Source organism: Triplophysa dalaica, chromosome 10 (assembly GCF_015846415.1).
Source record: "Triplophysa dalaica isolate WHDGS20190420 chromosome 10, ASM1584641v1, whole genome shotgun sequence".
NCBI lineage: Eukaryota > Metazoa > Chordata > Actinopteri > Cypriniformes > Nemacheilidae > Triplophysa > Triplophysa dalaica.
In genome coordinates this window covers 2,215,580-2,242,640 of record NC_079551.1, presented here as the reverse complement: position 1 = coordinate 2,242,640, position 27,061 = coordinate 2,215,580, and the positions used below count along the sequence as shown (strand labels likewise).

The 27,061-nt window shown below is 37.1% G+C and overlaps 2 protein-coding genes across 5 annotated transcripts; one reads left to right on the top strand and one right to left on the bottom strand.

The window, feature by feature from the left end:
- Window positions 1-3,893: 3,893 nt before the first annotated feature.
- On the bottom strand, window positions 3,894-7,384 carry LOC130429791 (CD48 antigen-like). The gene is made up of 6 exons (XM_056758580.1): window positions 7,308-7,384; window positions 6,398-6,715; window positions 5,985-6,257; window positions 5,767-5,889; window positions 5,588-5,655; window positions 3,894-4,623 (listed from the first exon to the last, which is right to left on the bottom strand). Exons 1-6 carry the CDS (start codon window positions 7,339-7,341, stop codon window positions 4,573-4,575), a joined length of 867 nt encoding a protein of 288 aa, XP_056614558.1. The 5' UTR covers window positions 7,342-7,384; the 3' UTR covers window positions 3,894-4,572.
- Window positions 7,385-7,764: 380 nt separating this feature from the next.
- LOC130429790 (uncharacterized) lies at window positions 7,765-24,039 on the top strand. 4 transcript variants are annotated; one of them, XM_056758576.1, is made up of 10 exons: window positions 7,765-7,866; window positions 9,328-9,651; window positions 11,268-11,617; window positions 12,350-13,265; window positions 14,153-14,485; window positions 15,132-15,431; window positions 15,557-15,865; window positions 17,545-17,841; window positions 18,076-18,109; window positions 19,139-24,039. In XM_056758576.1, the coding sequence occupies exons 4-10, from the start codon at window positions 13,118-13,120 to the stop codon at window positions 19,152-19,154; spliced, it is 1,437 nt and encodes a 478-aa protein (XP_056614554.1). In that variant the 5' UTR covers window positions 7,765-7,866; window positions 9,328-9,651; window positions 11,268-11,617; window positions 12,350-13,117; the 3' UTR covers window positions 19,155-24,039. The 4 variants fall into 4 exon arrangements, with proteins under 4 accessions (XP_056614554.1, XP_056614557.1, XP_056614555.1 ...); XM_056758579.1 differs by lacking the exon at window positions 7,765-7,866 and having other exon boundaries at window positions 9,112-9,651; window positions 12,350-12,463; XM_056758578.1 differs by lacking the exons at window positions 7,765-7,866; window positions 9,328-9,651; window positions 11,268-11,617 and adding an exon at window positions 13,850-14,014 and having other exon boundaries at window positions 13,142-13,265.
- Window positions 24,040-27,061: the final 3,022 nt, after the last annotated feature.

Below are 27,061 nucleotides of genomic sequence, written 5' to 3'. Positions count from 1 at the left end.
ACTATCTGCCTGGCCGGGGGGGCTGCTTTAGAATTCATACTTGTATTAAATGTGTCTCATGTACAGCTGCTTTGTAACAATGAAAATTGTAAAAAGCGCTATATAAATAAAGTTGAGTTGAGTTGAGTTGAGTTGATGTGATACGGTGGAAGTTTAAAGTGACTGTCATTGCTCAAACTTCATCTCATAAGATGATCCTGATGGGAGATTCAAAGACAGAATGATGCTGGATCAGACCAGATCTCTCACCATCACAGACATCAGATCTGAAGACTCAGGATTGCACATGAATAACAGCAAACACATCATTCACAAGATATTTAATGTCACTGTCACAGGTGAGTATCTTGTTTTTTATGTATCAGTTTCTTTATATCAGTGCTTTTCAAACTATTCTGATGAAACGTCTGTTTGATGTCTGCATGTACATCTACAAGACATATTTGTTTTTATTGTTTGCTCATCTGCAAGACGTCTCTGAAACATCTGCTGTCAGATGTCATAAACTTCTATGAAGATGTCTGTTAGATGTTATCTAGGACTGTACACGAGTGATTGACATCTGTGCTTCTCTTCTCTTCTTTGGTTTCTCAAAAAATCTGACAAGACAGAAAAATGAGAACAAAAACAGGATGTACAATTATAAGAAAACAAAAACGATTTATTTAGGAATCTTTCATGACAGTTTGAAACGATAAGAAATTGTTTTCAGTGTGTGTTTCCATGTTTAACCGCTAGATGGAGCTACAGACGTCTTCATGAGGAGAACCTGTCCTTGACTGCAGGGGTGTTTCCTGAAACTTCACCAAATGAGAACATGACCAAGACTACAAAGTGTCTTTATTCACTGTAAAATGTTCATTCTAGAATTGACAAATAAGTTGTTCATTTGCTGAAGTCGTTTTCCTCAGCTCTTCGAGTGAATGAACGTCTGTTGGTCTCTTGTGTTCAACATGTTCACCTGCTGGCTGAAACAGGTACTGTTTAACATTCCAACACATGACCCTGATAGCACACATAATGTACATGTATTTATTGTCTTCATTTATATCTTCAAGACATTGTTTGCTTATCTAAAATACTTCTCTGAGAAGACATCAAGAAGATGTCTTTAAGATGTTTATGATGACGTACAAGATCACAAACAAACATATTTACTGTACTGGGAAAACACACCGTAAGTCATAATAATATGTATTTTCCCTGCTGAATGGAACTATGGAAACCATCACAAAAATTGAATAAATCAATATTATAAACTTTGAATAGGATTTAATAGTTTCTATTGGTTCCCTTCTGCCAGATAACATCCCACCTAAAGAATCCATCACATACCAGTTGACACCAGTTTCAATTAAAACCAAATTAATTCCCATTATGATCAATAAATCCATTACATCTTTGTGTTTTGAACAGGGTTCTACTGTTGTGTTATTATGGTTATTCGTTTACTTACAACAATGCTGTTATTATCGGATAGTGTAGAATGAAATGATCAACACAAACACAGATGTCAAATGAACATGAAGCAGATGAAGGAAGTGACATCACACACGTAGGCCTTTAGTTCATAGAACTCATGTAGTTGTTTAGGTGAAAGGTGATGATTCTAGAACTGAACACACAACACTTACATGAGAATCAAAACAATATACAATCATGAGCTCACATGAACAACATCTTCTGTGTATGAAGAACACAAACATATACAACAGACACACAGTTTAAAAGTCTTCTGCTCATCCGACACAATACATTTTACACAAACATAGATAATAACGTTTTTGATTCTCAGGACTTTGTGTGATCTTTATGAATGTTGTGATCTTTATTGTACAATTGTAAAGTCATTGTTCTGATGGTCTGCTGTTTCTCACTCACACATGAACACATAAAGATCCAACAGTTGTGATAGGAGGTAAAGGTCAGCAGAAGATGTGTGTGGAAAATAAACTGAAGACCACGACTCATATTTATTTTGGTCTTTGGTTTGTGGTCGTGGAAAGTTTAGTTTTCACAGCTCTGCTGGTGTTTTCTTTCACACTTAGTGTGTTTTTCCACTTTTCTTAGTAACGTTAAGCTGTCACTTTAACACCAAAACACTTCACATCATGAGTTTAATGCTGTTTAAAGTTGATGTTTGAAAGACAGGTTAAGATAATATTGGGCTTTTGGGGTGTAAATGCTTTGACAGCGAGGAATATTAAGGATGAAGTTTCACACACATGCATGTATTTGTTGTTTGATGTCAAGAACGGAGCCGTTGCTCCGGTGGACAGGATAGATAGTTTAGCCTCCTGAGAACACTTTTACAAATGATATTAAATTACATTTTTATCGCGTTTTCAACATGTACACTAAGAAAAAAAGATTTGGATCATAAAATGTATAATAACTCTACTCTGAACGACGAAGGAGATTTTCATTTACATTTCTGCATTTGGCAGATGCTTTTATCCTAAGCGACTTTTGTGTTGTACTATTCATTAGTTTCTGAGTTTGTGCAACCACATGACGTGTAACTATATAAAATAAAGTGCACTTATACATTAAGCAGTTGAGTTCAGCTTCATTATCATCACAGAATGACCCAGACAGACACGAGTATGTAAAACCACAACGGAAGTTTATTGAAGTGCAACAGGAACCCAGTGATAATCTGCTAAGAAGAGATGTGTCAGAGATAAACTTGATCCACCAGATGATGAACTATTGCATCCTTTACATGGAACACACACACGAGGAAGGTGTTGTGTGCAGTCCTCTGACACGTGTAGAAGTCTCACAAAAGGGGACCAGGTTCCATCTCAACATGACAATGCCTCTGTGTGTGTGAGGGTTCAGAAAGTAATGATTGATTCAGTCAGTGTCAACAAAGTTGACTGGTCTGCACAAAGTCCTGAACCCAGCTGAACACATTTGTGTGACTTTAAATGCAGACTTTCAGCGTAAAACACACCTAACACCAATGATTTGTGCCTAATGTTTAGAGAGTCGGACTTGTAAACCGAGGGTTGCGGGTTCAAGTATCAGTACTGGCCGGAAATATAGGTGAACAGCGCTCTCTCCACTCTCATCACCACAACTAAAGTGCTCTTGAGCAAACCACTTAACCCCTGATCGACCATAGGTGCCACATATAATTCATAATAAATTATTTCCCTGTATGGGACACTATACTTGACCACACTTCACTTCACTCGCTCACTCATTGGTGTTGAAATGTTGCATTTTCATCCCAATGTTGGGTCAAAATGGACAAACCCAACCGTTGGCTATGCTGACCCATTGTTGGGTCAAATTGAATTATAATCTGGGTTAATTTAACCCAACAGTTGGGTTTTTCCAGTTTTGAATTTTCCCTTTTGGGTGGACTATCCCATCCATCCATCCATTTTCTACCGCTTACCCAAACTACCTCGGGTCACAGGGAGCCTGCGCCTATCTCAGGAGTCATTGGGCATCAAGGCAGGATACACCCTGGATGGAGTGCCAACCCATCGCAGGGCACACACACTCACTCATTCACTCACGCACTCACACCCTACGGACAATTTTTCCAGAGATGCCAATCAACCTACCATGCATGTCTTTGGACCAGGGGAGGAAACCGGAGTACCCGGAGGAAACCCCCGAGGCACGGGGAGAACATGCAAACTCCACACACACAAGTCGGAAGCGGGAATCGAACCCCCAACCCTGGAGGTGTGAGGCAAACGTGCTAACCACTAAGCCACCGTGCCCCCCGGTGGACTATCTCTTTAAGTAAAAAGATTTCTTAAATAGATGTGACCAGGGATTTAGATTTACCACTCGGAACACATTTAACATGTTCAATTTGCTTTTGTGGTTTATTCAATTATTACATTGTATATGAAAGGATAGTTCATAAACGTGTTTTTAGAACACACAGCTCTGGACAAAAAACAATACAAAAAAGCAGTTTCTTGACCCACAAAATGTGGTTTTACCAATCAAAGAAAAACACAACCTGTCTTATACAAGTTTCAAAAACACAAAAATACGACAAGCCCGGCTTGACGATAGTACATTTTTAAATGTCAAAAAGAAAACGTCATAAATATGGCAGTGGGGCTACTGTACAAAGATACCCATGTGCAACTTTGAAACATTGTGATGAAAACAAAGCAAAAACACATAATGATGACCTCCTCAATCAATCACCACATAAGGCAGTGAGAACCTTACATAGACCTCAGTTGCACGGTTCAAAATCAGCATGCATAAATCCTTGTATACTCTGTCTTTTAAACAAACAAATGATAAATATTTTAAATAATATATTCGTAAACTGAAATGTATAATGTTGTTAAACACAAACGGAACAGGTTTACAGCACCTGGTATGACGTCATATATGCACGGACATCATACCACGACATAACCTAACTTATATTATATGTTTTAGCACATGAACTGCACTGTCCACATACAGAACTGTTTTATGTTTAGGATATTGCAAAATAAACTTGCAAGAAAACTTTAAGGCTATTCACCACCCGGTTTCATAGAGATATCAACTGTAACGTGGAAGTCCAATAACAGAGTTTGATCATCTTGTCATGACTCCAGCATACACCATATCATCCTCCACTGCAGATATCTGCAGACACAAAAAAAAAAACATGTGTTTAAACATACAGTTACAGTCCTTGATACAAATTGGTCGTGACTTGAGATCAAACTGTGTCGCAACTCTGTTTTTCAACGACTCTCTGTGTGTCTGTCAGGACTAATGATGTAAAATATTTAACAATATCATATATTTAAGGTTGGCAGAATAAAACTGTTCTGCAAACTCTCCGCCCATCCATGCAGCCTTGCGGGAGCGCAGCAATACATGTCCCCCTACCTGTGGAACCAGAACATTTCCTGATGCGTAACAGGATTAAATTCAATTAAATGGATGTGACGGATGGGAGTTTGTTTTGAACATCTCGATTTAGCAGCTGATAAGGAGCAAAGAAATGTAACTTCAATACGACGCAGTCTAGTGTGTGATGTATGACTATTGGTTAACGTTAGGACGGAGGAAGGTAAAAATGTTGATGAATTTTGAGAAGCACCCCTTGCGTATCACTACACAACACGCAACAGTAAACGAAACATTCACAAAACATTACTTCATGAATTTGCATTGATACATAGTTATACTAAAAAAAACAATTAGTAGCTTTGAGTATTTTCCAGTATTTCTAATTTCACTGCTTTTAAAAGTAAGTACAATTGACTAAATAAATTAAGTAAGTCCTACTAGCAAGTGCTGCATTGTGAATAAATGGTGGCTGATGGTGTTACTCCACTAGTCCCTAAAAAAAAACTTCAATCATTAGCAAAAACACCTCTTATGTTAGTAATTAGACATAATTTTTTTGAGTTAATTTATGTGTAATATTAAACTATACTGGTCAAAATGACACACAGCACCCTGATGACCGTGTGTTTTCATCAGGGATTAACTGACCTTGCGATGTCACTACTGGCCAATAAGAAACAAGTATTCCTCGTGTGACAGAATAGTGAATATACAGAATTAAGACACACAACACGCACATGATTGTTCTCACCGTTGTGTTTGTTTGTCTATTGCAGAATGTTGGCTCTGCGTATGTGATCTCCTGCTCGCTGGTGTGATCTGTTGCAAAAATACTTTAATTATTCAGAATGATTTGTACTTCTACCTTTAACACAGTCTTTACAAAACCACATTACTTAAACACATGTGTCAGATGTAGTTTCCACACACCATGTTGATCTCTTTGTCTGTGTTTCCTGTAGATGTAGACGATCAGAAGTGCGGCAACACACATCAAAGAAATAACAACAGCACAAGAGAGAGGAACTGAACGACTGAAGGAGAGACTCGGTTCTGTAAAGAATAATAAGAGACATTAGTGTTGTTCAATCTCTATGTCTAATCTTACATCAGTAAGTAAACACTAATAATAATCACACGTGACTCACCTGAACACTTGTGACAGTCATCAGTGTTGAGATGTTGAGTCTGGTTTGTGATGGGATTGTTCACTACACATGTGTAAGAATCATCCAGACACTCCAGATGAAGAGAGATGTTGATGTTACTGTGTTCAGACACACTGATGCTGGACAATAAACTCTTTCCTTTGTACCAGGAGAGACTCACATGTGACACGTTCATCAATGAACACAACACAGAACAGTTAAAGCTTCCTGATAATGATGAAACTCTCGAGATAACAGGAAGAGGCAGACGAGCTGGAAAATAACAAAGAATAAAATAGTAAATTTCCATCATTTGAATTATTAAAACATACAGTAAATACAATCAACGATGTGCGTACAGATTTAAGCAAGAAACATGTTGTAAGAAGTTGATAAGAAAATTTTCCGCACACCATAGACGGTAAGAGTGACTGTGGTGAGTCGTTGGTCTGTCTTGATGTTGGTCATTTGATAAAGTCCAGTGTGTGTGATGCTGGTGTTTGTGATAGTCAGATCTCCAGTATGTTTGTTTAGTTTTAGTTTGTCTTTGAATCTTTTATCAGGTTTATCATCAGATATAGTGATGTGTCCACTCTTGTTATCAGCAATGAGACTTTCTTCAGCTCCAAACTTCCAGGAGATTCCCTTCTTCATCTGTGATTCAGTCAGATTCACAAACAAAGTAACACAATCTCCTTCAGTCACTGACACAGACACACAACCAAACACACCTGAAAAATACACAACAACACTTACTGAAGCTCTGTTACGACAAGTCTGATCAGACTGTGATCATATGATGCAACGTGTCCTGACAAACTACACAAAAAGTGTATAAAATAACAACAGGTATTATAATCTTATATTCTTTGTTTGGTTGAGAGATTAACAGGCTCACAGATCAGTGTACAATGGAAATCTTTGCTACTTAATATTTTCCTATTAGTCCTGTTTTTAATATCTGTTAAACTTTACTTTAATCAAAACTAAACGCTTTGACTTTTGATATTCAAAATGAGAGAGAAGAGACTCGTCTCAATACTGGCATTACACAAAAAAATCTAATTCTCCCCAAACATTTCTTTTGTTTTCTAGTAAAAATATAAAAACTTCACAAATGACGATACATTTACATAACAAGAAAAGTAACATAAGAAATGTAGTCTCGTTTAATGAAAGAATATATAAGAGCGAGTTAAGTTTACGTTTAAAACAAAATCTACAATAAGATACTGGCAAACCTGCTGCAAAACTACAGCAAAGTTTTTTTGATTTGTGAGTTATTCTGCACTAAAATGAAGTGAAGATATAAAAACAACTTACCAAACAGACTCCACAAACACAAACAGAAGAACATTACGTCACATTCAGAAAAAGCTTTTACAGCAAAAAATAAATAGCCGAACAACTGATGGGGTCCTGACACTTTTGAGAACTAATAATCCCCTTTATGGTGTGATTTATGGCTGCAGAATGCAGAGGAGGGAGGAGTCAACAACACAGTCGTCAAGTCACACTTTCTGCTTCTGAAGAGCTCAATCATATGACTCATAACTCTTTGAAGTGAGAAAACAGAAAGGATGTACATAGTGTAGACATTGACAATAGCTCAGCTATTAAATTGTTCTTGATAGTTAAGTCTGTATCTGTTTAATTTAACTTATCAGTGTTCGAAACAATAATAAATAAACATTTTGATATGTTTCTATTTGTAAGGAATTTGTGCTTTTTAAACGAAGCATGAAACATCAAAGATCACACTACAGTCCAGCAGGTGGCGGAACTTTCAAGAGCTTCTAACAGACACAGACATGTGAAGAAGAAGGCTTGCGGAAATATGTTAACATGAAGAACATAATCGTTTCTGTATTACTCGTGTGCGGTAAGTGATTGGTTTAAATCTGGACACTTTCACTTTCACTTTTAACCTGACAAAGTGTGTTTAGAAAATGACGTTTTGTCTAACCATAAAGGAAATAGCAGCAAGTGCAAGGGTATACATGCTATTACTATAAAGAGAAATATACTGATGGATATATGCAATGATAGGTTTTTTAAGATTTACAACATGATGTGCACTGATGCACCAGTTTTTTTAGAAAATGGTATTATTGAATGGTGCACCTGCAAGAAGAAAACGATGAGACCAATATATACATACACTGGGAAGGCCATTTAAGAAAAGCTGTTATTTTCAAAATAAATATGTACGATTAAAAATTAAGAAAAGACTATTGTATATACAAGGTATATGCTGTATACAGCAGAATGAAATATCATTTACAGAAAATGTTGTATAAAAATAGATTTTGTATTATCTGGAGGATATCGTTTATATTGATTATTGCACAGAGTTATTGAATTGCACGGTGAGTTAAAAACATTTAAGTGTTCAAGAGGTAGATGACCTGAGGGACGACGCCGTTTTAATTCTGGTTGTTTTGGTGCTCAGTGCTCTGTAGCGCCGACCAGACTGCAGCATTGTGAAGAGATGATGTAACTGCAGTTGCGACATTACGCCACAGTAATGCCCCGATGTTGGAAATGGGAATATGTATTGTTTCAACCATTTCCCATCAAATCCACTTTTAATTTTGTAGCTCAACAATCTTTTGCTGCACATCAGAACTATATTCTTTGGTTTTATCCATTGTGATTTGTGTTACTAACATTTATTCTTCTGTGCAACTTGAAGTCATGACTGGACAACATCATGTTTCTTTTCACATTGGTGTGCTCAGAAAATTTCAATATGAATGGGAATACTTGGTAGGTATTTTACTCATTAGAATTTCTAGGGGTGCCAATAATTGTGGCTAGGGTGTATTGGCGAATTTAAAGAATATCCCCCCACTCCAAATTGTTTTACTTGAATGAAATATATGAATTTTGAATATTTTTTTAATAAAAGATCAAAATGAGAAATGTCATTTGCCCGTATTTACCAAGGGTATTTATAGTGGTGTGCACTGTATGCAAATGTAGGAATAATTGACCACGGGTTCTTGTTACCGGATTGTAAATCCACAGTGTGATCAGTTTCTCAATGAATCTCGGTTAAATAAAGCCTCATCCGAAAGCTAGAGGGTGCTCTAGTCCAAACACGACATGATTACATCACAAGTATGCTAATCAGTATGTGACGTCACCGGCGCCACAACTCCAATTCCGTTTACCTTCATTATCTTCCTAAAAACAGGAGCAACTGATTAAAACAAATCTTCTTTGTTTTTGGTTTTGAAGAATTTATTCTTTATTTAGTATATTTGATAAGACTCGATGATGAGATGTGTGTACTAACATATTTAATGTCTGAACTACTGTTTGTGTTTGTGTTGTTCAGGTGTGTTTAGTGTTGATGCAGATGAAGTGAAGTCAGTGTCAGTGATGGAGGGAGATTCTGTCACACTACACACTGATCTCACTGTCATACAGACATCTGATGTGATACGGTGGAGGTTTGGAGAAGGTGAATCCAGGGATCTTTTAGTTGATATTGCTAATAACAATATTAGTTATAATGGTCCATTCAAAGACAGACTGCACACAGACAGTCAGACTGGAGATCTCACCATCACAAACATGAGAATCAAACACTCTGGACCCTATGAAGTACAGATCAGCAGAGCTACAACAACATACAAGAGATTCAGAGTTACTGTCACAGGTACTGTAAGTACAATGAAGATGAATTGTTTTAAAGCCATTGTTTTTAAGATTGATTTTGCTTTACAAATTAAACTGATTTTAAAGGGATGCAAATCAGGGGTTTGAATCCTTTTGGGGATGTGATTCAGAATCGATTCTGTCAGGGTAGAAACTCAGGAATCAGATGCAGGGTTCAAAATGCACATTATTTATTACATCTCAAAACAGTACATGAAAACACAAGAGTCCAGACCACAATACCAGGAAAGGGGGAAGTTTTCAACAGGGTCGAGTGATCGGCTGGGAGAGGTGAGGGAGATGGCAGAATGGTAATGGTCAGATCTTCCCGTACTGGTCATCATCGTTTAGGGGTCATTGTGGCCTGATGGTTAGAGAGTCGGACTCATGACTAGGAGGTAGCCGATTCGATCCTCTGGGCCGGCAGGTAAAGAGTGAGGTGCCCTTGAGCAAGGCACCTTTCTGCTACATGCTCCCGGGCGCTGCAGCGATATCTGCCCTCTGCTCCGGGTGTACGTGTGTTCACCACTTGCTGTGCATGAGTTCACTACTCTCTGGATGGGTTAAAAGCAGAGTTCACAGTTCGGGTATGGGTACGGAGGCAACCGTGGCGAAACAGGGGAGTGAGACTCTGGTTGGCAAGAGGGTAGTCCACAATACTTAAAACTGGGTTCCACTTGAGGGAGTAATCCACTTGAGAGAGTAATCCACAATCAATTGATAATTCACGTGTTCGAAAAACAGTCCACGCCGAAGATGCAAACCTCTCCGGGAGAAGTAGATTCTGTCAGAGATGATTGTAAGTCGTTCCCTGTGAGAAGGAAAAGGTTTCCAGAGGTGGCAGAGCCTTGAGCCTTTGTGAGGCGAGAAGCAGCAGCATCTGGAGATACGTAGCGAAGATGGATTCCGAGGCCGGCGAAGAGGTAAGGGGATCTTGGCCCCTTGGAGAAGTAGAACACTGCGCAGACATCTAGTAGCTCAGGAGCCTAAACAAGACAAGAACTTTCGAGACTAAAGTGTAGCAAATCAAGACAAGATTAACCTGGGTAGTCGGGGTGCTAGGATACTAACGATCAGACACAGGACAGAAACACATAGAGGTTTAAAAAGAAGAGGAGACAGAGAGATAGAAAACAAGTGTGGGATGACTAACTAAAGTGAACCCAGGTGTTCGGACTCCGGACACATGGCAGCTGTCATAACAACACCATGTGCTCGACAAAAAACCTAAACACAGATGATAGGAACAAAACAAGCAGGTGATCAAACCCGGGACCTGACACGATTCTAAATGATCTAATTTCCATATATGTGAAGTCGTCATGTCGCTATTGTGCTCAGAGTAAGACTAGTCTTGACATGTATCTAAGCAACATCTCTCTGGTTATAAGCATTCTTCCAAATATCTTTCTCTAGAAAAAAGACAAAAGGATACTTGCAAATATTTACATTTATTCATTTGGCAGACTCTTTTACTCAAAGCCACTTACAAGTAGGAGAGCATATAAACATTTTGTCAACAAGACAAATATGGGAATTTTTGATAATTTTGTGTGGATGTGTCCATTCAAGAGTAAGAGCAAGATGATCTCACGCTGATCCTCGTCCATCTTGTAGATGCTCCAAGTGTTATCAGTGCTGGTGCAGATGATGTGAAGTCAATGTCATCGATTGTGGGAGATTCTATTACTCTACACACTGATGTCCAGACACAGAGAGATGATCTGATACTGTGGAGGTTTGGAGATTATTGTGTTCTCATAGCCAAAGATGATAAAGAAGACAATAAGAGCTCAATATATGATGATGTCTTGATGGGAGATTCAGAGACAGACTGAAGCTGGATCCTCACACTGGATCTCTCATCATCACAAACACCAAAACCACAGACACTGGACTTTATCAACTGAAGATCAGCAGCAACAACAAACAAACCCTACACAAGACATTCAGGGTTTCTGTCAGGGGTGAGTATCTCAATTATTTCACATTAACGTTAGTTCAAAAGTTCTTCCTTTTACGATTTTGAAAAGATTCACGCACACACGAAAGCGTTTTCAAAACAATCTGCATTTATACGGATCTGGGATTTATTTTCAGTTTTAAAATAAAAGCGCTTTAAAACACTTTGTCGGCGTGTAAGTGTGTTTAAGGCTTGTTTTTATAAATACTATATCTCCGTTGGTCGTTATGGGGCAGTAAGTCTATGATAATAAATATGTCACGTGGCAGAAACACACGATATGGAAGCCGCCATTATTGTTTGGCGAATACTCACGTATGCCTACAGACTGAATATGTAATATGCATGCATATGATGTTATCGTTGTCATTGTTGTCGAGAACACCGTCATTTTCAAAAACTTGCACTTAGAGACCCGCTTAAAATCTACATTGTTTTATCCTATACATTTATACATAGTTATGCGCAATCCCCTGGGATCGAACCCTCAATCTTGTGTTTTTTAATGCAATGCTCTCACCATCAACCTACAGGAAAGCATTTTTTCTATCAAAGCCAAACAAGAACATGGTTTCAAGATCAAAGCTCAAAATCATGGTGGAAAGTAGACTATTACTTATTACTAATTTTGATGCTTTTTTTTAAATTACATTTCTTTTGTTTGTCTTAAGCTGTTATGACAGAAATATGTTTGTATGTTTGATGTGATCTTGAGTGTTTCTCTCTATCATTACAGATAGAGGTCTATCTTCAGGAGGTGTAGTTGGAATAGTGTTTGGTGTCCTGCTGTGTATTGTTGTTGGTGGGATTGTGTTTCGCCACATTATTTATGAACAACAGAAACGAATGGGTGAGTTTCATCTTCAGCTGATACTGTAATAAGAAAACGGATAGATTCAGTGGGTTAATACAAAGATATTAAACTATCTATCTATCTATCTAACCATCCAACCAACCATCCATCCAACCATCCATCCATCCATCCATCAAACCATCCATCCATCCAACCATCCATCAAACCATCCATCCATCCATCCATCTATCTAAGCCTCCTCAGGTGTATTCGGATGATACGCCGTTCTAATCAATTGGGAATCAGTCAAGAAGAAAGTTATGAAAAAACGCTATTATAACATAATAACAGTGTTTTTACACCTTGTATGTAAATAAATGTGTTATTGGACATAACATAAACCAAAAAAGGACCTTTAAAATCAAGGAATATTTACTCTTTAAAAACACTTAAAAAAATGTTGTCAACTAGAAAAGACTACATAATTCAACAGACAGTTAACTTAGGGTCCATTCATAATTGTAGTTCGGTTCTTTTAGTTTTTGTTTGGTGACACTGTCGAGGACTTCTCCCAACAGTTTTTGCCTGCTCCTCTGTTCCTCCTGCACCGGCTCTGGGGCCCCCTTCTCAGGTGGCCCCCCTTGGAGTGAGGACTTCACAGAGGAAAACATCTACTCATCCCAGTTCAAGCCGGGCCCTTTTCAGGGTCTGATGCCCACTTTCTCACAAAAAGAGCTTCCTTCCTCCTTGGGATTTTACAGCATGCAGCAGCCTCTACCACGACGTTGCAACAGGCCAATCTCGCAGCCTTCAGCACTCTCCTATCGACGGTGCATCGTGCTGCAAACACTCAAGGCAGGTAAGTCAGCACACCCCCTCGTCTCCCCTGGGCTCCGCCCCTGGCAAAACACCGGTGCTGCCAGCCACAGAACTCCCCCTAAGGGGACGATTTTGCAGATCTCCCCACTAGTTCACCTCAGTAAGAGGCCATAATGCTCCCATACTTTGGGCAGAGTTTGCCTCCCTCTGGCCGAGATGTCTTCAGGGTTTTAGAGCCCCTCTTTCTTCGTCCCCAAGAAAGGTTCCATCCTGGATCTGTGCACTCTGAACAGGACCCTTCACAGGCTCCCATTCAGAATGTTGACGCAGAAGCGCATCCTGACGTCTATACGACTCAGGATTGGTTTGTGGAAATCGACCTGAAGGACGCGTACTTTCATGTCTCGTTCTCCTACGGCACAGACCGTTTCTTCAGTTTGCCTTCGATGGTCGATCATACCAGTTTAAGGTCCTGCCCTTCGATCTGGCTCTGTCTCCCTGTGGCTTTACCAAGGTCATGGAGGCTGCTCTCACTCCCCTCAGGGAGCAGGGCGTGCATATCTTCAACTATCTCGACGACTGGCTGTTCTTGGCTTGCTCGTGAGATCTGTTGTCTATCCACAGGGACCTTTTGCTCCGGCACCTCGACCGAGGTGCATAGGATAAGGAAGTGGACTCAAGGTGAATGAATTATGCCTTCCTTTCTATACCCGTATGTACGGGTGGGAGACTGGCATGCCATGCCACTCGCCAAGTTTATTGGCCTTTTTCAAAGTCCAATCGGAGATGGTAGGTTCTAAAGATCAAACCCCATTCTGTCGGTTCGCTACAACCTCTCTTTCCCTTCATCAGGGAACTGAGGTTAAATACGTAAGTAATGAGGTTTCTCTCTCTTGTGTTTCTCTCTTCTATGTGCTGCTGTTACAGTTAAAGAGAAGACTGTGCTTGAGAACTGGAGTTCTGTCACTCTTGAGTCTGATGTCACTGAACTCCAGTCTGATGATGTGATCGAGTGGAGCTTTAGAGATAAAGTGATATACAAATTCAGTTCGGGCAGCAAGATCTTTAATGATGAACAGATATTCTTGGACAGAGTACAGATGGATGATCAGACTGGATCTCTCACCATCACAAACATCAGAACAGAAGACGCTGGACTGTATAAAGTAAAGATCAGCAGCAGCAGTCGACTGAAATCATTCCTTCAGTTCATCATCAGTAGAGGACCGTCATACTCTCAATTCAGTGTTATTGTCACAGGTAAGATGCTTGAGTATTGACATAACTCGTATGGTCTATTTGTCTTTGTTAATAGTGATATTAATCTTGAGTACCTGTAGTGTCATATCATGTCTTAGTTTGATCTAGAGCTGCACGATTAATCGTATTTTAACCGTGATAACGATTTACGCTTTATGAGCATAATTGCAGTGATATTAATATTTTAAAAGCAAGCACAAAACTCTTGATACGATCAGAAAGTCATAGCTTTCAGACTGAAAGCTTGTATCTTTTAAACTTTACAGGAAATTTAAAAACACAGACAAACATGAAGGGTGACCGATAGTAATGATTTATAATTAAAAGAAAAACAAGAAATCAAAATTGGACTAGCAAGGTTTCATTCCGAAGTTTGCAAAATGAAAAAAATATTTTCTCCGTTTCTATTGATTGTTATCAGTTGGGGTCACAAAAGTTCAATCAAATGATTTATTTCTTTCATTTAAGTGTCACTGTAACTGATGAAAATAATAATGTATATATATATTATTTTTTAAGTTCTGTATACCATGAGACCATCAAACCATGATGGTTTCCTGAGATGGTTATCGTACCACAATAGTCTCATACCGTTACAACCCTAGTCTGTGTTTCTCTCTTGTGTGTGCTGCTGTGACTGACACAGTGAGTAAAGTGGAAAACACTTCTGTCACTCTGAACACTGGTGTTACTGAACTACAGTCAGAAGATGTGATCCAGTGGAGGTTTGGAGAAACTCTCATAGCTCAGATCAACAGAAGGAATGACACATTGTCTACATACGATGCTGCTCTTGATGGGAGATTCAGAGACAGATTGAATCTGGATGATCAGACCGGAAATCTCACCATCACAGATCTCAGACCAGAACACACTGGAGACTATAAACTGAGAGCATGGGCTTCATATACTGTTGATGATGTTCAGTTGAACGTTTATGTCAGGGGTAAGTAAAGCTCAAGTTTATGTTACGATGATAAGGGTTTTTTTATGATATATTTTATAAACATATTTTTGTGTATAAAGTTCTTCTGTGTTTTTCTCTTCTACTTGCTGCTGTTATAAATGAAGAGCGGAAAGAAGCAGTAGCGTTGGGAGGTTCTGTCACTCTTAACATGGATGTTGCTGGAATACAGAGAGGTGATGTGATTCGGTGGAGATTTGGAGATGAAGAAACTCTCATAGCTGAAATGACTGTAGGGACTAAACCCTCATATGTCTCAACTGATGAGAGATTCAGAAACAGACTAAGGCTGAACCCTCAGACTGGACATCTCACCATCACAAACATCACATCTGAACTCTCAGGAGTTTATAGAGCAAAGATCAGCAGCAGGAGTAGAGGAACAGAATACAGAACATACAGGGTCTTCATCTCTGGTGAGTGGATTTGTTTATTGATTAATATCTGACATGAGGATGAGAGATGATGAAATCTCTGGGAATTGACTGCAAACTCTCCGGCATAAACACGGAACACAAAGTCGGACATTTGTGGCGTAAACAAGGAAACATAGAAAAATGTATCTTTCTTATTTGTATATTATTCTTGATTATTGTTTTAAAAGAGAATTATTTGTCACATTGCTTCAGGTTGGTTTTATTTGCATACACACTGTAACGACCTCTTGGATAAGACGTAACTGAGAAAAAGGTACCACACTCGCAACACAGAGAGTTAAAGTAAAACCAGTTTATTGACATCATGTGGGATTCTCTTCAGGGGCAGACAAGGCCGACATAATAAACTAAACAGTCTTATTTTAGAATACTAAATAACCTATGAAGATAAAGTATAGAAAACAAAACACATAGTCTCTAACATGTCTCCCTGAGGATAAACAAGTAAAAACTGGGATGTAAATAAAATGGCGTCTAACCCCCTACATCCCGAAACTTGTTGAACATGTAAAAGTATTTACAGTATTTAAAAAATAACATGATGTCAAAATCTCTGTATTAACAGATGATGTTCAGATATACAACAGACTCTGGAATTAAGTTGATGTGTACGACACGCGTAATAACGTACACAGATGTACAACGCAGAGGTATAACAGAAGCTAGACATTAAACTGTGTCAGTAGCTCCTGGGGTAGGTTGAACTTCCTCAATTGATGGCGGAAGTGCAACCTCTGCTGTGTATTTTTTAAAAATCAAAAAAAAAAAAAATTAACAAATGAATCTATATCATGTTAACATGTAAAATATTGTCTGCTTATTGTCACAGGTGAAATCACAAACACAGGAGATTATTTGTATAATTTTTTTGCCGATTTGACTGAACCTTTTCCCATTTTTTGTGGGTGGAGCTTAAAAGTGATTTCAACTATTTAATAAGTGCAACTCTGCAATGCTTGGTCTTGTTTTAAAGAAGAGATTCTATACTTTATTGTAAAAGTGTCTGGAGTTGAAAAATGAAATGAAAAAATAGTAATTATAGCAGTTAAATTGTTTATTAAAAATAAACATTGTTTTATTTTACCAAAACATCTTAAAAAAGCCAGAAAATTTAAGACATATTTCTAAACAAGTTTTGTTCAAATTTCAAACTGATATCACAAAACGTTTTTTTCTGGGATACTTTTTATCTCTTTTTAAATATAACTCATATAGGCTCCAATGATTTACTACATAGAAATAAAAAATGAATAGATTTCATCATTATATATAAGAAGGACATTCTTGGAACTTTTTAATTATATAGAAGTTTTTAAGATTTTTTTTAAGATATTCATCGAATATGAATAAGTAATATTTATAATGGTACATGGTGACATTTAAGAAAATTACTTTTACTACGTGAATTTTATTGCAAAACAGGTCCAAGATATAAAACTACTTTCTTAGAGCTTTCCAATTATATTTAATTTCTCAGGATTATAATGGATTCATATTAACTTCAGTGTTCCACTGGAACGGTGATCTTAAGCAGCATGTAATTAGTTATAAAGTATATTATGTAAAAAAAGATGAATTAGTTATTTAAACACAAGACCTCACAGCTGTGTTTCTGACAGTATATTATCACATTGATTCATGTTTTCTGTGTGTTATAGTGTTCGCTTACAAGAGAGAATCTGTAACTCTACACACTAAAAGTCAAATGCAGAGAGAAAGTGAGATCAAGTGGATATCTCAAGATAAAACCACTCTAGTAACTGGAATAAATGGAGAATACAGAGAGATCAACTATACAGATGACGTCATATTCAGAGACAGACTGGAGATGAATCCTCAGACTGGAGATCTCACCATCACAGACATCAGACAGACAGATGAAGGACTTTACACGTTACAGCAGATCAGCATTGATGGAAAGATCTCATACAGAATATTCCAGGTTTGGGTCTGGGGTGAGTAATTCAAGTTTTCTGATATAATAATTAACTTCATCTAATGTAAACACTCTCTATAAACTATAAATGATCTGAAAATAAAACATGATCTTGTTAATTTACTCTTGTTTTCACTCAAATTCAAAGCAGCTTTGCAAACGTATGCGTGATGTAAAATGAACTGATTCCACAGCTGACTGAAGATATGATGAAAACACTGATACATGTTTCACTTGTGTGTGTGATTCTTAGGTGACACTTTAAATTCTGAACAAGCAGAGATCAGGTGAGACTCTGTCTGACAAAATCAATTTGAATCTGGTTTGTTTGCTTTTCAACACTTCTCTTAAAGGTCCAGTCAGTAATATCGAGCGGCAAGGTTGCAAATTGCAACCAACTGCTCACTCCAGCTCTCCCCTGCGTATGAAAAACTACAACGGCTGACAGAACAATTATATGCAATGAGACCTGCGGTGTGTGTAGAAAGAAATAGCTCATTCTAAGGTAGTAGAAACACAACACTTCATTGTGTAAGCTCTTCACACACCTCTGAAGACTTAGTTATGTATATTATATTACATTTCTATCAATAGATATTCCCAAAATTACACACTGGACCTTTAAGAGTGACATTTGACAGCTGCTCTACATGATAACTGTTTCTGTGCAAAACCTTTTGTCATCATTTACTCCGAATCTGTACACATTTCTTTGATCCAATCAACACAAAGGGAGGTATTTGGAAGAATGTCAGGAACCAAACAGTTCTTGGACTCCATTTAAAATACTATGGGAGTCAATGGGGGATGAGATCTGTTTGGTTGCTGACATTCTTTCAAATATCTTCCTTTTTTTGTTAAACAGAACGAAGACATCTGGAGGAGTAAATGATGACAGAATTTCCAAATTTTGGGTGAACTGTCCATTTAAATTTTTGTCTAAACAGCATTTATCATGAACTAATATATAGACATATATAAAATGTCTTACAGTGAGATTTCTCTCCTGAAGTTTTTGTAAAAGCGGAAAGCTGTCCTAGAATTCCTTTAGACTTGATCATGTGTTCCCAACTATCCTGAGGTGCACACATCTAACATGTTTTCTGAAAGGTGCATAAATTGAAAAAAATGATGTTTATTTGTGCACTTCAGTGGAGTGAAAGAACAATATAACGAAGAATGTAGAGATTTAATATACATTCATGTATACAATTAACTAATGTATAACTCTATTGATGATACTTTAAATAATTTTGTAAATGTTATTTCGATGGTTGATTGTTGACATTTCATCTCTTTTCTGACATATCCACCAGGAATCAAAGAAAATAATCTACAACACAAGTGATGCCTTTACTGAATGAAGCAGAAGATAGATTTTGATCAGCTTATAGGTGCTTATTATTACGATCAGTTCTGGTCCTTGATTTCTATTGACTGAGACCAGTTCTTAGCTGTTATAACTGCTGACTGCATTATTAATATCACTTTATTAACTATTTACTAACTTTATTAAACCTTGCTACACATATGGAATAACTGTTTTATAAATCGGCGGTGCGTTACAGTGCATTTTGTTACAGCTTAGGGGGTTTAAATGACCAATTTCCCCCAAAACAAAAGATATTGCATCAAAACAAAACCACGAACCTCCAAAAATAAATAATAAATAAAGCCAATATCCACTAAGTATTTAGAGCATGATAGCATTCTAAGAAAAATTACGGAAAAACATCATACAGCATCGAGCACTTTGATAAAAAGCACGAGGCCTGAATGAACAGTTTACTGAGATATAAAACATACTTAAAATGCGATGTGACGATGTAACAATGAATGGTCAGGACGGAAGACTCAATGACTATATAACGCTTGCATCTCTATTGGTCGACATGAATCAGCTGACGCGAACCCCACTGACGTGGCCTTCCAGAACCAACAGCAAACACCCGATACTCCTTAAAAGATATGTGTATATCCATATGAACACATTGTAACACATAAATAACACTGTTAACACGCACTTTTAGAAGCAGCGCTCTTGAATGGAACAAACTTTCGAGTTTTCTAAACACTTTATGCAACTTCGCCACAGCGTACTGGTATACCTTGAAATTGCAATGTTATCCTAAGCTTACACTGCCTATTAATATAACACATAACATACTACTCTTAGTTATTGGTGTGCAATACTTGCACAATCATTGCGCTACACACATGCATAGTAATGTCAGCACTATGGAAGCATATTGGTTGCAAAATTCAATTTGAAATGCAATACTAAAAATGGCGATGCAGCATGTGAAATGACAATGCAATTGTGTATTTAAATATACTTTTTAATAACATATTTTGCAACATTAGGTGCAAAATGAAAATAAAAATTCAATAATATCAATTACATAAGTCAGAATCACCACAAAAGCGCAGGTAAATGCTGGACAGCAGCCGGGTAGCACATACCCCCTAAAACGCTATCCTTGAGGCTTCCTGGATGTTTGCTTGAGTTCGTCATGGGGTCTGTGGGTCGTGGGATGCGTGGAGCTCCTGTGAGTGGGGGGTCTGCTGTGATCGTGGATCGAGATCTTGCTCCTGCAAAGTGGCTGATGCTGTTGTGTTTGTTGATTTAGGATCTGTTGGTTCCTGCTGAGGCGTAGGTCCTGCTAATAGGAGCCTGCTGAGTAGTGTAATGTAGAAGTGCGACCCTCGTGATGGGCCACGTGCAGTGGTGATGTCTGGATTTCTGGAATTGACTCTGCTGTGGCAGAACATGGTATGAAAACGTGGGTGGAAGTGGCTGGTGTGAGATTTGTGTCTTTGATTATTATTTGGGCAAGATGCAGGCCCGGATTGGCTAATCGGGAGCACCGGGAGAATTCCCGTTGGGCCGGTCTGTTTTTTTGGCCGTGAGGGCCGGTGTTGTCATGGCATGGTTGAAATGTGGATGCTATTGTTCCTAGGCTGCCTGCACTCACAGCGGCCCTAATCTTTATATTTATTATTTTACCGCAGCCCCACTCAGAGTGCAGCCTGAGGGTTAATGATGACGTGATTATCTTTTGACTCCCTGGCCCCGACAGCGACACTGCAAGTTGCTCAAAATAGAAAACCGTCAGAAATAAAAATGGATAACAGAAAGCGCAAACGCGGCGCTGAAAAGGCCAGAATAAAAAGAAGAAAGCTCTGGAAACTGACGCGGCCAAATGTTCTAAGCTGACCACATTTTTTCTCAAAACAAATGAAGACGACGAGACGGCCGGTAAGCTAACGGAGTTCGCTTTGGGTGAGCGCGAGCTCATTTCGCGTGGCCGGATGCTCAACATTTTTTGTGACTCGAGCGAACAGTTCTAGCGAAGCCGCAGTCAACATGAAAGCTTTGAAGAGATTTTGGCTGAACATGTACGCCTGTACAGACATCTTTTATCATCAGTGTGTCTGTTTTATATTGTATTCAGAATAAAACAATATTTATAAACATTGCTCTTTTGAACAGTTCTTATATATTCTCATTTTATATAACATAAAGACATCCAATAGGTTAATCTATGGCAATGTACATTTAGCAGTCCCTAACCAACAATATGTAGAAATGTGTCTGCATTATGCACAGAAATGAAAGAGTGAACAAAAAGTTTGATATAAATTTTTTATTAAATCAACAAACAATAGTTCGAAATGCATTTCAACGTCCATCACACGCATCTGCTTCACAAGAGCGATGTATTCTACATCTCCACGTTTTGTGGCATGCAGTGGGAGAATATTCCATCTCCTTTTTAGCCCTTTTTTTTTATAGCAGTAACAACACAAAATCTCCTACGTTTCCTTGTCGAGCAGCTGCTCGCAAGACGCCATTCTGAATGATCTGACGTAATTCCGTTAAAATTCCTACTTTTCTTCTACATCCTGCGGATTTACAGGACGATTTCGTTTGTGCGCCCCCTGTTGTTTCAAAGAATATCTAAACGGCGAACGCGTCAAGTATAAACGTCTCGTCCGTTTCGGGAGTTGCGCGCGTAGACAGCTGAGGCTCGCGGAAAGGAGCCAGGCTCGTGTATAAACATGCGTTTATTCAGAGGAAAAAGAGATGAAACAATCATTAGAAAGTTACATTGTGAACAAAAGTCAGATAAAAGTGCAATACTTTTTTTATTATTTAACTAATGTTCTCATATTTGTGAAAAATATTTGAAGTTGTAAAGCAGCCGTATCATTGAAAAAGAAATTATAGTGTCATTAGACAGTGCAATACATTTGATTTTTAATCTTTTTTAATTTATTTTGTTTTATGTTTTTGTTAGATTTTTTTCCTCATTTCAATGTTTGGATATTTATGAACACTAATTCTTAAAGAAAATAGATTCTGATACTGTCCTGTTATTTACTGTTCTAATAAATCTTCACTGTGACGCAAAATTTAGGCTACTGTATTTTCACTGAATTGGAAATTATGATATTTTTGAAAAATACAATGAATTAAAAGTATGTAGAGAACAGTGCGCTATTGCAGACTTATATTCTGAGGTTTTAATTATCATTATTTAAATCTAGTCAGGGGTGAACTAAAGTGGGCCGGTCTAAGGCATGAAACTCAATGGCTGAAAATGAGTCCTAATCCGGCCCTGGCAAGATGTAAATGAGAACGTCACCCTGTGGAGAAACATATGCCGCTGGATGTTATCTAAAATGTATATTTAAATACACGATTGCATTGTCATTTTACATACTGCATTTCAAATTAAAATTTGTTACCAATATGCTTCCTCCGTGAGCAATGAAAGTCGAGACGCTATAAATAGACCTGAAATAAGCTATTATTCCTATTAATCCAATGTTGAATATTATTGAGCTGGCGAAACTTTAGGTTGTGCAGTAGTGCGAAGTGCGAAACAAAGTGAACGGAGGTGAAGCTAAACATATATGCAAATGAGCTTGCAAGGACATGCATATATCTGAACACATGTGTAGAACGAAGTAAATCTTAAATGACATATTAAAACCCAAACACAGCTTACAAACATCTGGATGAGCTGCAAAAGCACGTAGCATATCTCCAAAGACTTTGCGATCTTCATGATGAATGTACAAATCAGTTTTTGATTATGTTTAATCTTAATTGTAATTGTAATTGAACAAATTATTAAGTAAATCCAACTCAATTTTATTATGGCAAACCCATTAAAATTGTTCAAATGTGACCCGGGACAAGTACATGTACAAGTAACATTGTTAAGTAGCAAGGGAACGTTTTTAGTAAAACACAAAAATACATTGTATGGGTCAAAATTATAAATTTTTCTTTTATGCCCAAAATCACATATTAAGTAATGATCATGTTTAATTAAGATATTATGTAAATGTCCTGCTTTAAATATATAAAAACTTTATTTTTGTGAATGGATGGCCTGTCACAGGGCCTCTGATTAACAATTAAAAGGCAATTTTCTCAATATTTTATTTTTTTGCAGCCTCAGATTCGTGAGTTTTAAACTGTTGTATCCCAGCCAGATATTGTCCTATTCGATCATCTCAAACATCATTAGAAAGATTAATTATTCAGCTTTCAGATTATGTACAAATCTAAATTTCGAAAAATTGACCCATAAGGTTTTATTGTCCAGGGTCACAAATTAAGTTTATTTATTTATTTTGTGTTGTGACTTCATTAATCATTTTTGTAGGTATAACTACTTTGGCAGTTGACCTGTAGTTCCCAGCATGCTTTGTATCTGAATGCATTATTAGATACATTTTCAAGATTAATTGTCATGTTAAGTGTTTTTCAGTAAAAAGAAAGACTTGTTCGTGTTTTTTTCTTCATTTATCTTTGAGATTTAGGAGAGCGTTGGCATTATTTTTAAGTTCAGGTTTTTAAGTTACCGTTGTTTAGAAAAGCGGTGTTTGTGCCTTGTCATGAATTGTGATATTTCACTTCTTGAGTAGAAACCGTGCCAATGTCCGTACAGAGACCACCAGTCTCTTCTTACTTGACCATCTATGTATTAAATAAAATAGTAAATTTAAATATGTAGTTCAATATGTAACAAATGAATGAGTGAAGTGTTCAGGAATAATATCAGAATGTCTTGTGGTGTCTTTGTCATGATCAGTGTAGAACTGCTGTTTGTATAACTTACCACTAGATGGCAGAATTGTGTAACGTGTTGAGACGGAGTCGATATGGCAGAAGATGATAAAACATGTGCAAAGAGTTCAATAAAATAATACAAGAAACTCATTAGTGTATGAGACTTTTTATTTTGGTCTTAGAACCATAAAACACAACATGGTACCAGGAGTGACCCTCTGAGATCTGAGCGGACACCGAAAATGGACAACAGTTTGAAGCCACAGGATCATCTGAAATTGACTGGGAATGTTGACGCTAACTGGAGAACTTTCAAGCATCAATTCATGCTGTGTATTCAGGCTTTAGGACTGGAGAATAAGGCGGATGCAAGAAAAATAAGCAACTAGAAACATTGGAGATGGTCACAAATGTCACGTCATGACACCACAATACAGAAATAAATATTGTAATACTTCTCTTACACTGCTAGATAACATTCATGCCATTCAACACATCACATGGTAATATATGAATGTGAGATGCTTGTTCAGGGTTTACACGAGTAAAGAACTCCACATAGGACCATTCCTACCAACTTCCTTTAATTTATCTTAAGAAAGTCTAACAACCAGTGACATTATAACATTGTGTTTGAGTCTCTTTCTTTTTCTGAAGCTGAATCTGACTTTAGGGATGTTAAGAATTGAGGAACTAAGAGACTTTGTGATTGAGAACGTTTATCCAAATACCATTTTGAGATGAAGTGTCCTCGTCTTCCTCATCTGATGATGACTGGACACCCATAAAACATTAGACCCGTGCTTCTTTTTGAATATATTTGGTTACAATTCACTGTGAAATATTATTATTATTATTACGTTTATTGTTTCTTCAATGATGTTTTGTTGATGGTGACTTGTTTAACTCTTTTTGTTGTTTTTATTATTTTTTTTGTTTCCAAACAACTTGTAACACACTACTTGTAATTAATTGTAACTCTTCTCGTAATTGAAGTGTAAATTTGCACTTTGTTTTATTGACACTTTATTTACCTTTTCCTCTATTATGTTTATCAGGGCATCTGCTATAATTGTATCCAAACCTTTTAACATATATTCATTAAACATCCAGCAATTTATCTCAACTTCAAAGTGTGTGTCCTGTCCTGTAGTTCATAGAACAACACTTAGATGTTTGCTGAATTCCCAGAATTAATATTACAACACATGCTATTGAAATGTGAACACTTTTAACACTTCAATTAATGAAAAAGAACAACAAATATCTTTATTTATTTCCAATAAACAGGCTCTTCTCGCCCAGTTCCAAAGACTGTGTTGTCGGCTTTATTTTCAAAAGTGTAACACAACAAAAGATATCACAATGTACAAACTGAGAAGTGCTCTGGAAGCTGTCCACAGAGTGTGCAGTACAGCGCCACCTACAGAAACATTGTGAAGTTGCTCTGAGTTTGACTTTGGGAATAAATGACAAAAATATACAGACTCTGACATGTGACATAACTGTGACACAACCCATCATATTTATATTTTAACATAATTTATAAACAAATACTTTTCAAATACAACATTTGCCTCAAGATTGTAGAAGAAGCTGCTTGACAACATTTACTGTGTACTATTATTGCCTGGTTTCACAGATAAGGCTTCGCTTACGCCAGGACTAGGCCTTAGTTAAATATCTGCATGCTGATGGTAAGAATATTTAATTTCTCAGAGCTGTTAGATAATAAAAGCAAACTATTACTGTGTTGTTTGTGTTTTGCAGCATGCACCTGCACATCTTCATTAACATTCAAGAGGAAAGCCATCAAACTAGTGTGTGTGCATTCATGCATGTGAGAGGAGGAGGTTCCATTGATTCCCCAGTGGTGGTGCATTCAACAAGTGTATGATAGACTCTACACAGATGTGAGAATGGGTGAGTGAGTGAGTATGTGACTGAGGGAGGGATGAAGGGAGGTAGTAAGTGAATGAATGAATGACTAAAGAAAAGAAGGAACAAACGTACAACTAAATAAATTGAACGGATTCAGAAAATTCTGTGTGTTTCTTAAATACAGACATTTTTTAAAGTACGCTAAAATATGTTGAAAATAACAAAAACACATGTTTTACTAAACGGTGTCTAACAAATGTTGACTGTTGAGTTTAATTGTATTAAAATTTTGAATTATTTAATTGGGATAACATCCTGTGCCACATATTAACCTTTACATATTTTGACAAGAAAAAGTATTTAAGAAGAGAATCGTTAATAAAAAAATATATTTTAGTTTTACTGTATAAAAAAACATTTTTTATAAATACAAATCTATATCTCACTCCTGACATAAAACATTTTGTTATATTGTATTTTCATTGGTATTAAAAAATAAGATAACGCAATAGAAGTCATGCATGCTTTTGTGATGTGGCCATGACACTGTGCATGTGTGTCCTGTTTACCTTACAGATGATGTTTTCACGTATTTTTATGTCATAAATATAAACATTCAAACTCAGACCTCGGATATTATGTCTGAGATCAATGCATTCCTGTTAATCACGTGGCATCGGAGCATATAAAAGATGACCGAAACGATTTGATTGTAATTTATTAAAATACTTTACAAAAAGACTTTATTCATGTAATTTCGTGCTGTAAAACATTTACTTCTGGGTTTGAGGTCGGAAATCCCGAAATCCGAGTTGTCTTGAACAATTCGTTAATAGAGTAAGTGTGTAAGGCAAGTTTATTTATGAAGCACATTTTATACACAAGGGCAATTCAAAGTGCTTGACATAAAATGATTGACAGAGAGAAATAAGACGTATCTTTAAAATGCAAATTATTTAGGATCACATGTTAGACTTAAAGAAAGAATAAAACAGCAATAAAACTGAGAAAACATGTGAGAAAAAGAGAAGAACACTAGAAAAATAAATAAGAAACAGAAGTGCAGTTGATGTATACCAGAAGTACTCATGTAAATGCACAGCTAAACAATACTGATTATAAAAACGTTAAAAAAAATGTAAAATCTCTAATATTTTCTAGAAAGAAACCATGTCATTTCAAATGTGAACACGTATCACAAAATGTCATGACGTTTTGCAATGACATGCTCTGTGACTTTGACAAAGAAAGCACTGTTATACAAATACGT

Bases quoted from the DNA above. Each gene is read 5' to 3' on its own strand.
- LOC130429790 (XM_056758576.1), top strand. From the start codon at position 13,118: ATGCCCACTTTCTCACAAAAAGAGCTTCCTTCCTCCTTGGGATTTTAC. The intron at 14,486-15,131 runs GTAAGATGCTTG...TGACTGACACAG, and splicing joins ATTCAGTGTTATTGTCACAG to TGAGTAAAGTGGAAAACACT. The intron at 15,432-15,556 runs GTAAGTAAAGCT...TTATAAATGAAG, and splicing joins GTTGAACGTTTATGTCAGGG to AGCGGAAAGAAGCAGTAGCG.
- LOC130429791 (XM_056758580.1), bottom strand. From the start codon at position 7,341: ATGTTCTTCTGTTTGTGTTTGTGGAGTCTGTTTG. The intron at 6,258-6,397 runs GTGTGCGGAAAA...GTTATTTTCCAG, and splicing joins AGTCACTCTTACCGTCTATG to CTCGTCTGCCTCTTCCTGTT. The intron at 5,656-5,766 runs GTGTGTGGAAAC...TTTTTGCAACAG, and splicing joins CAGACAAAGAGATCAACATG to ATCACACCAGCGAGCAGGAG.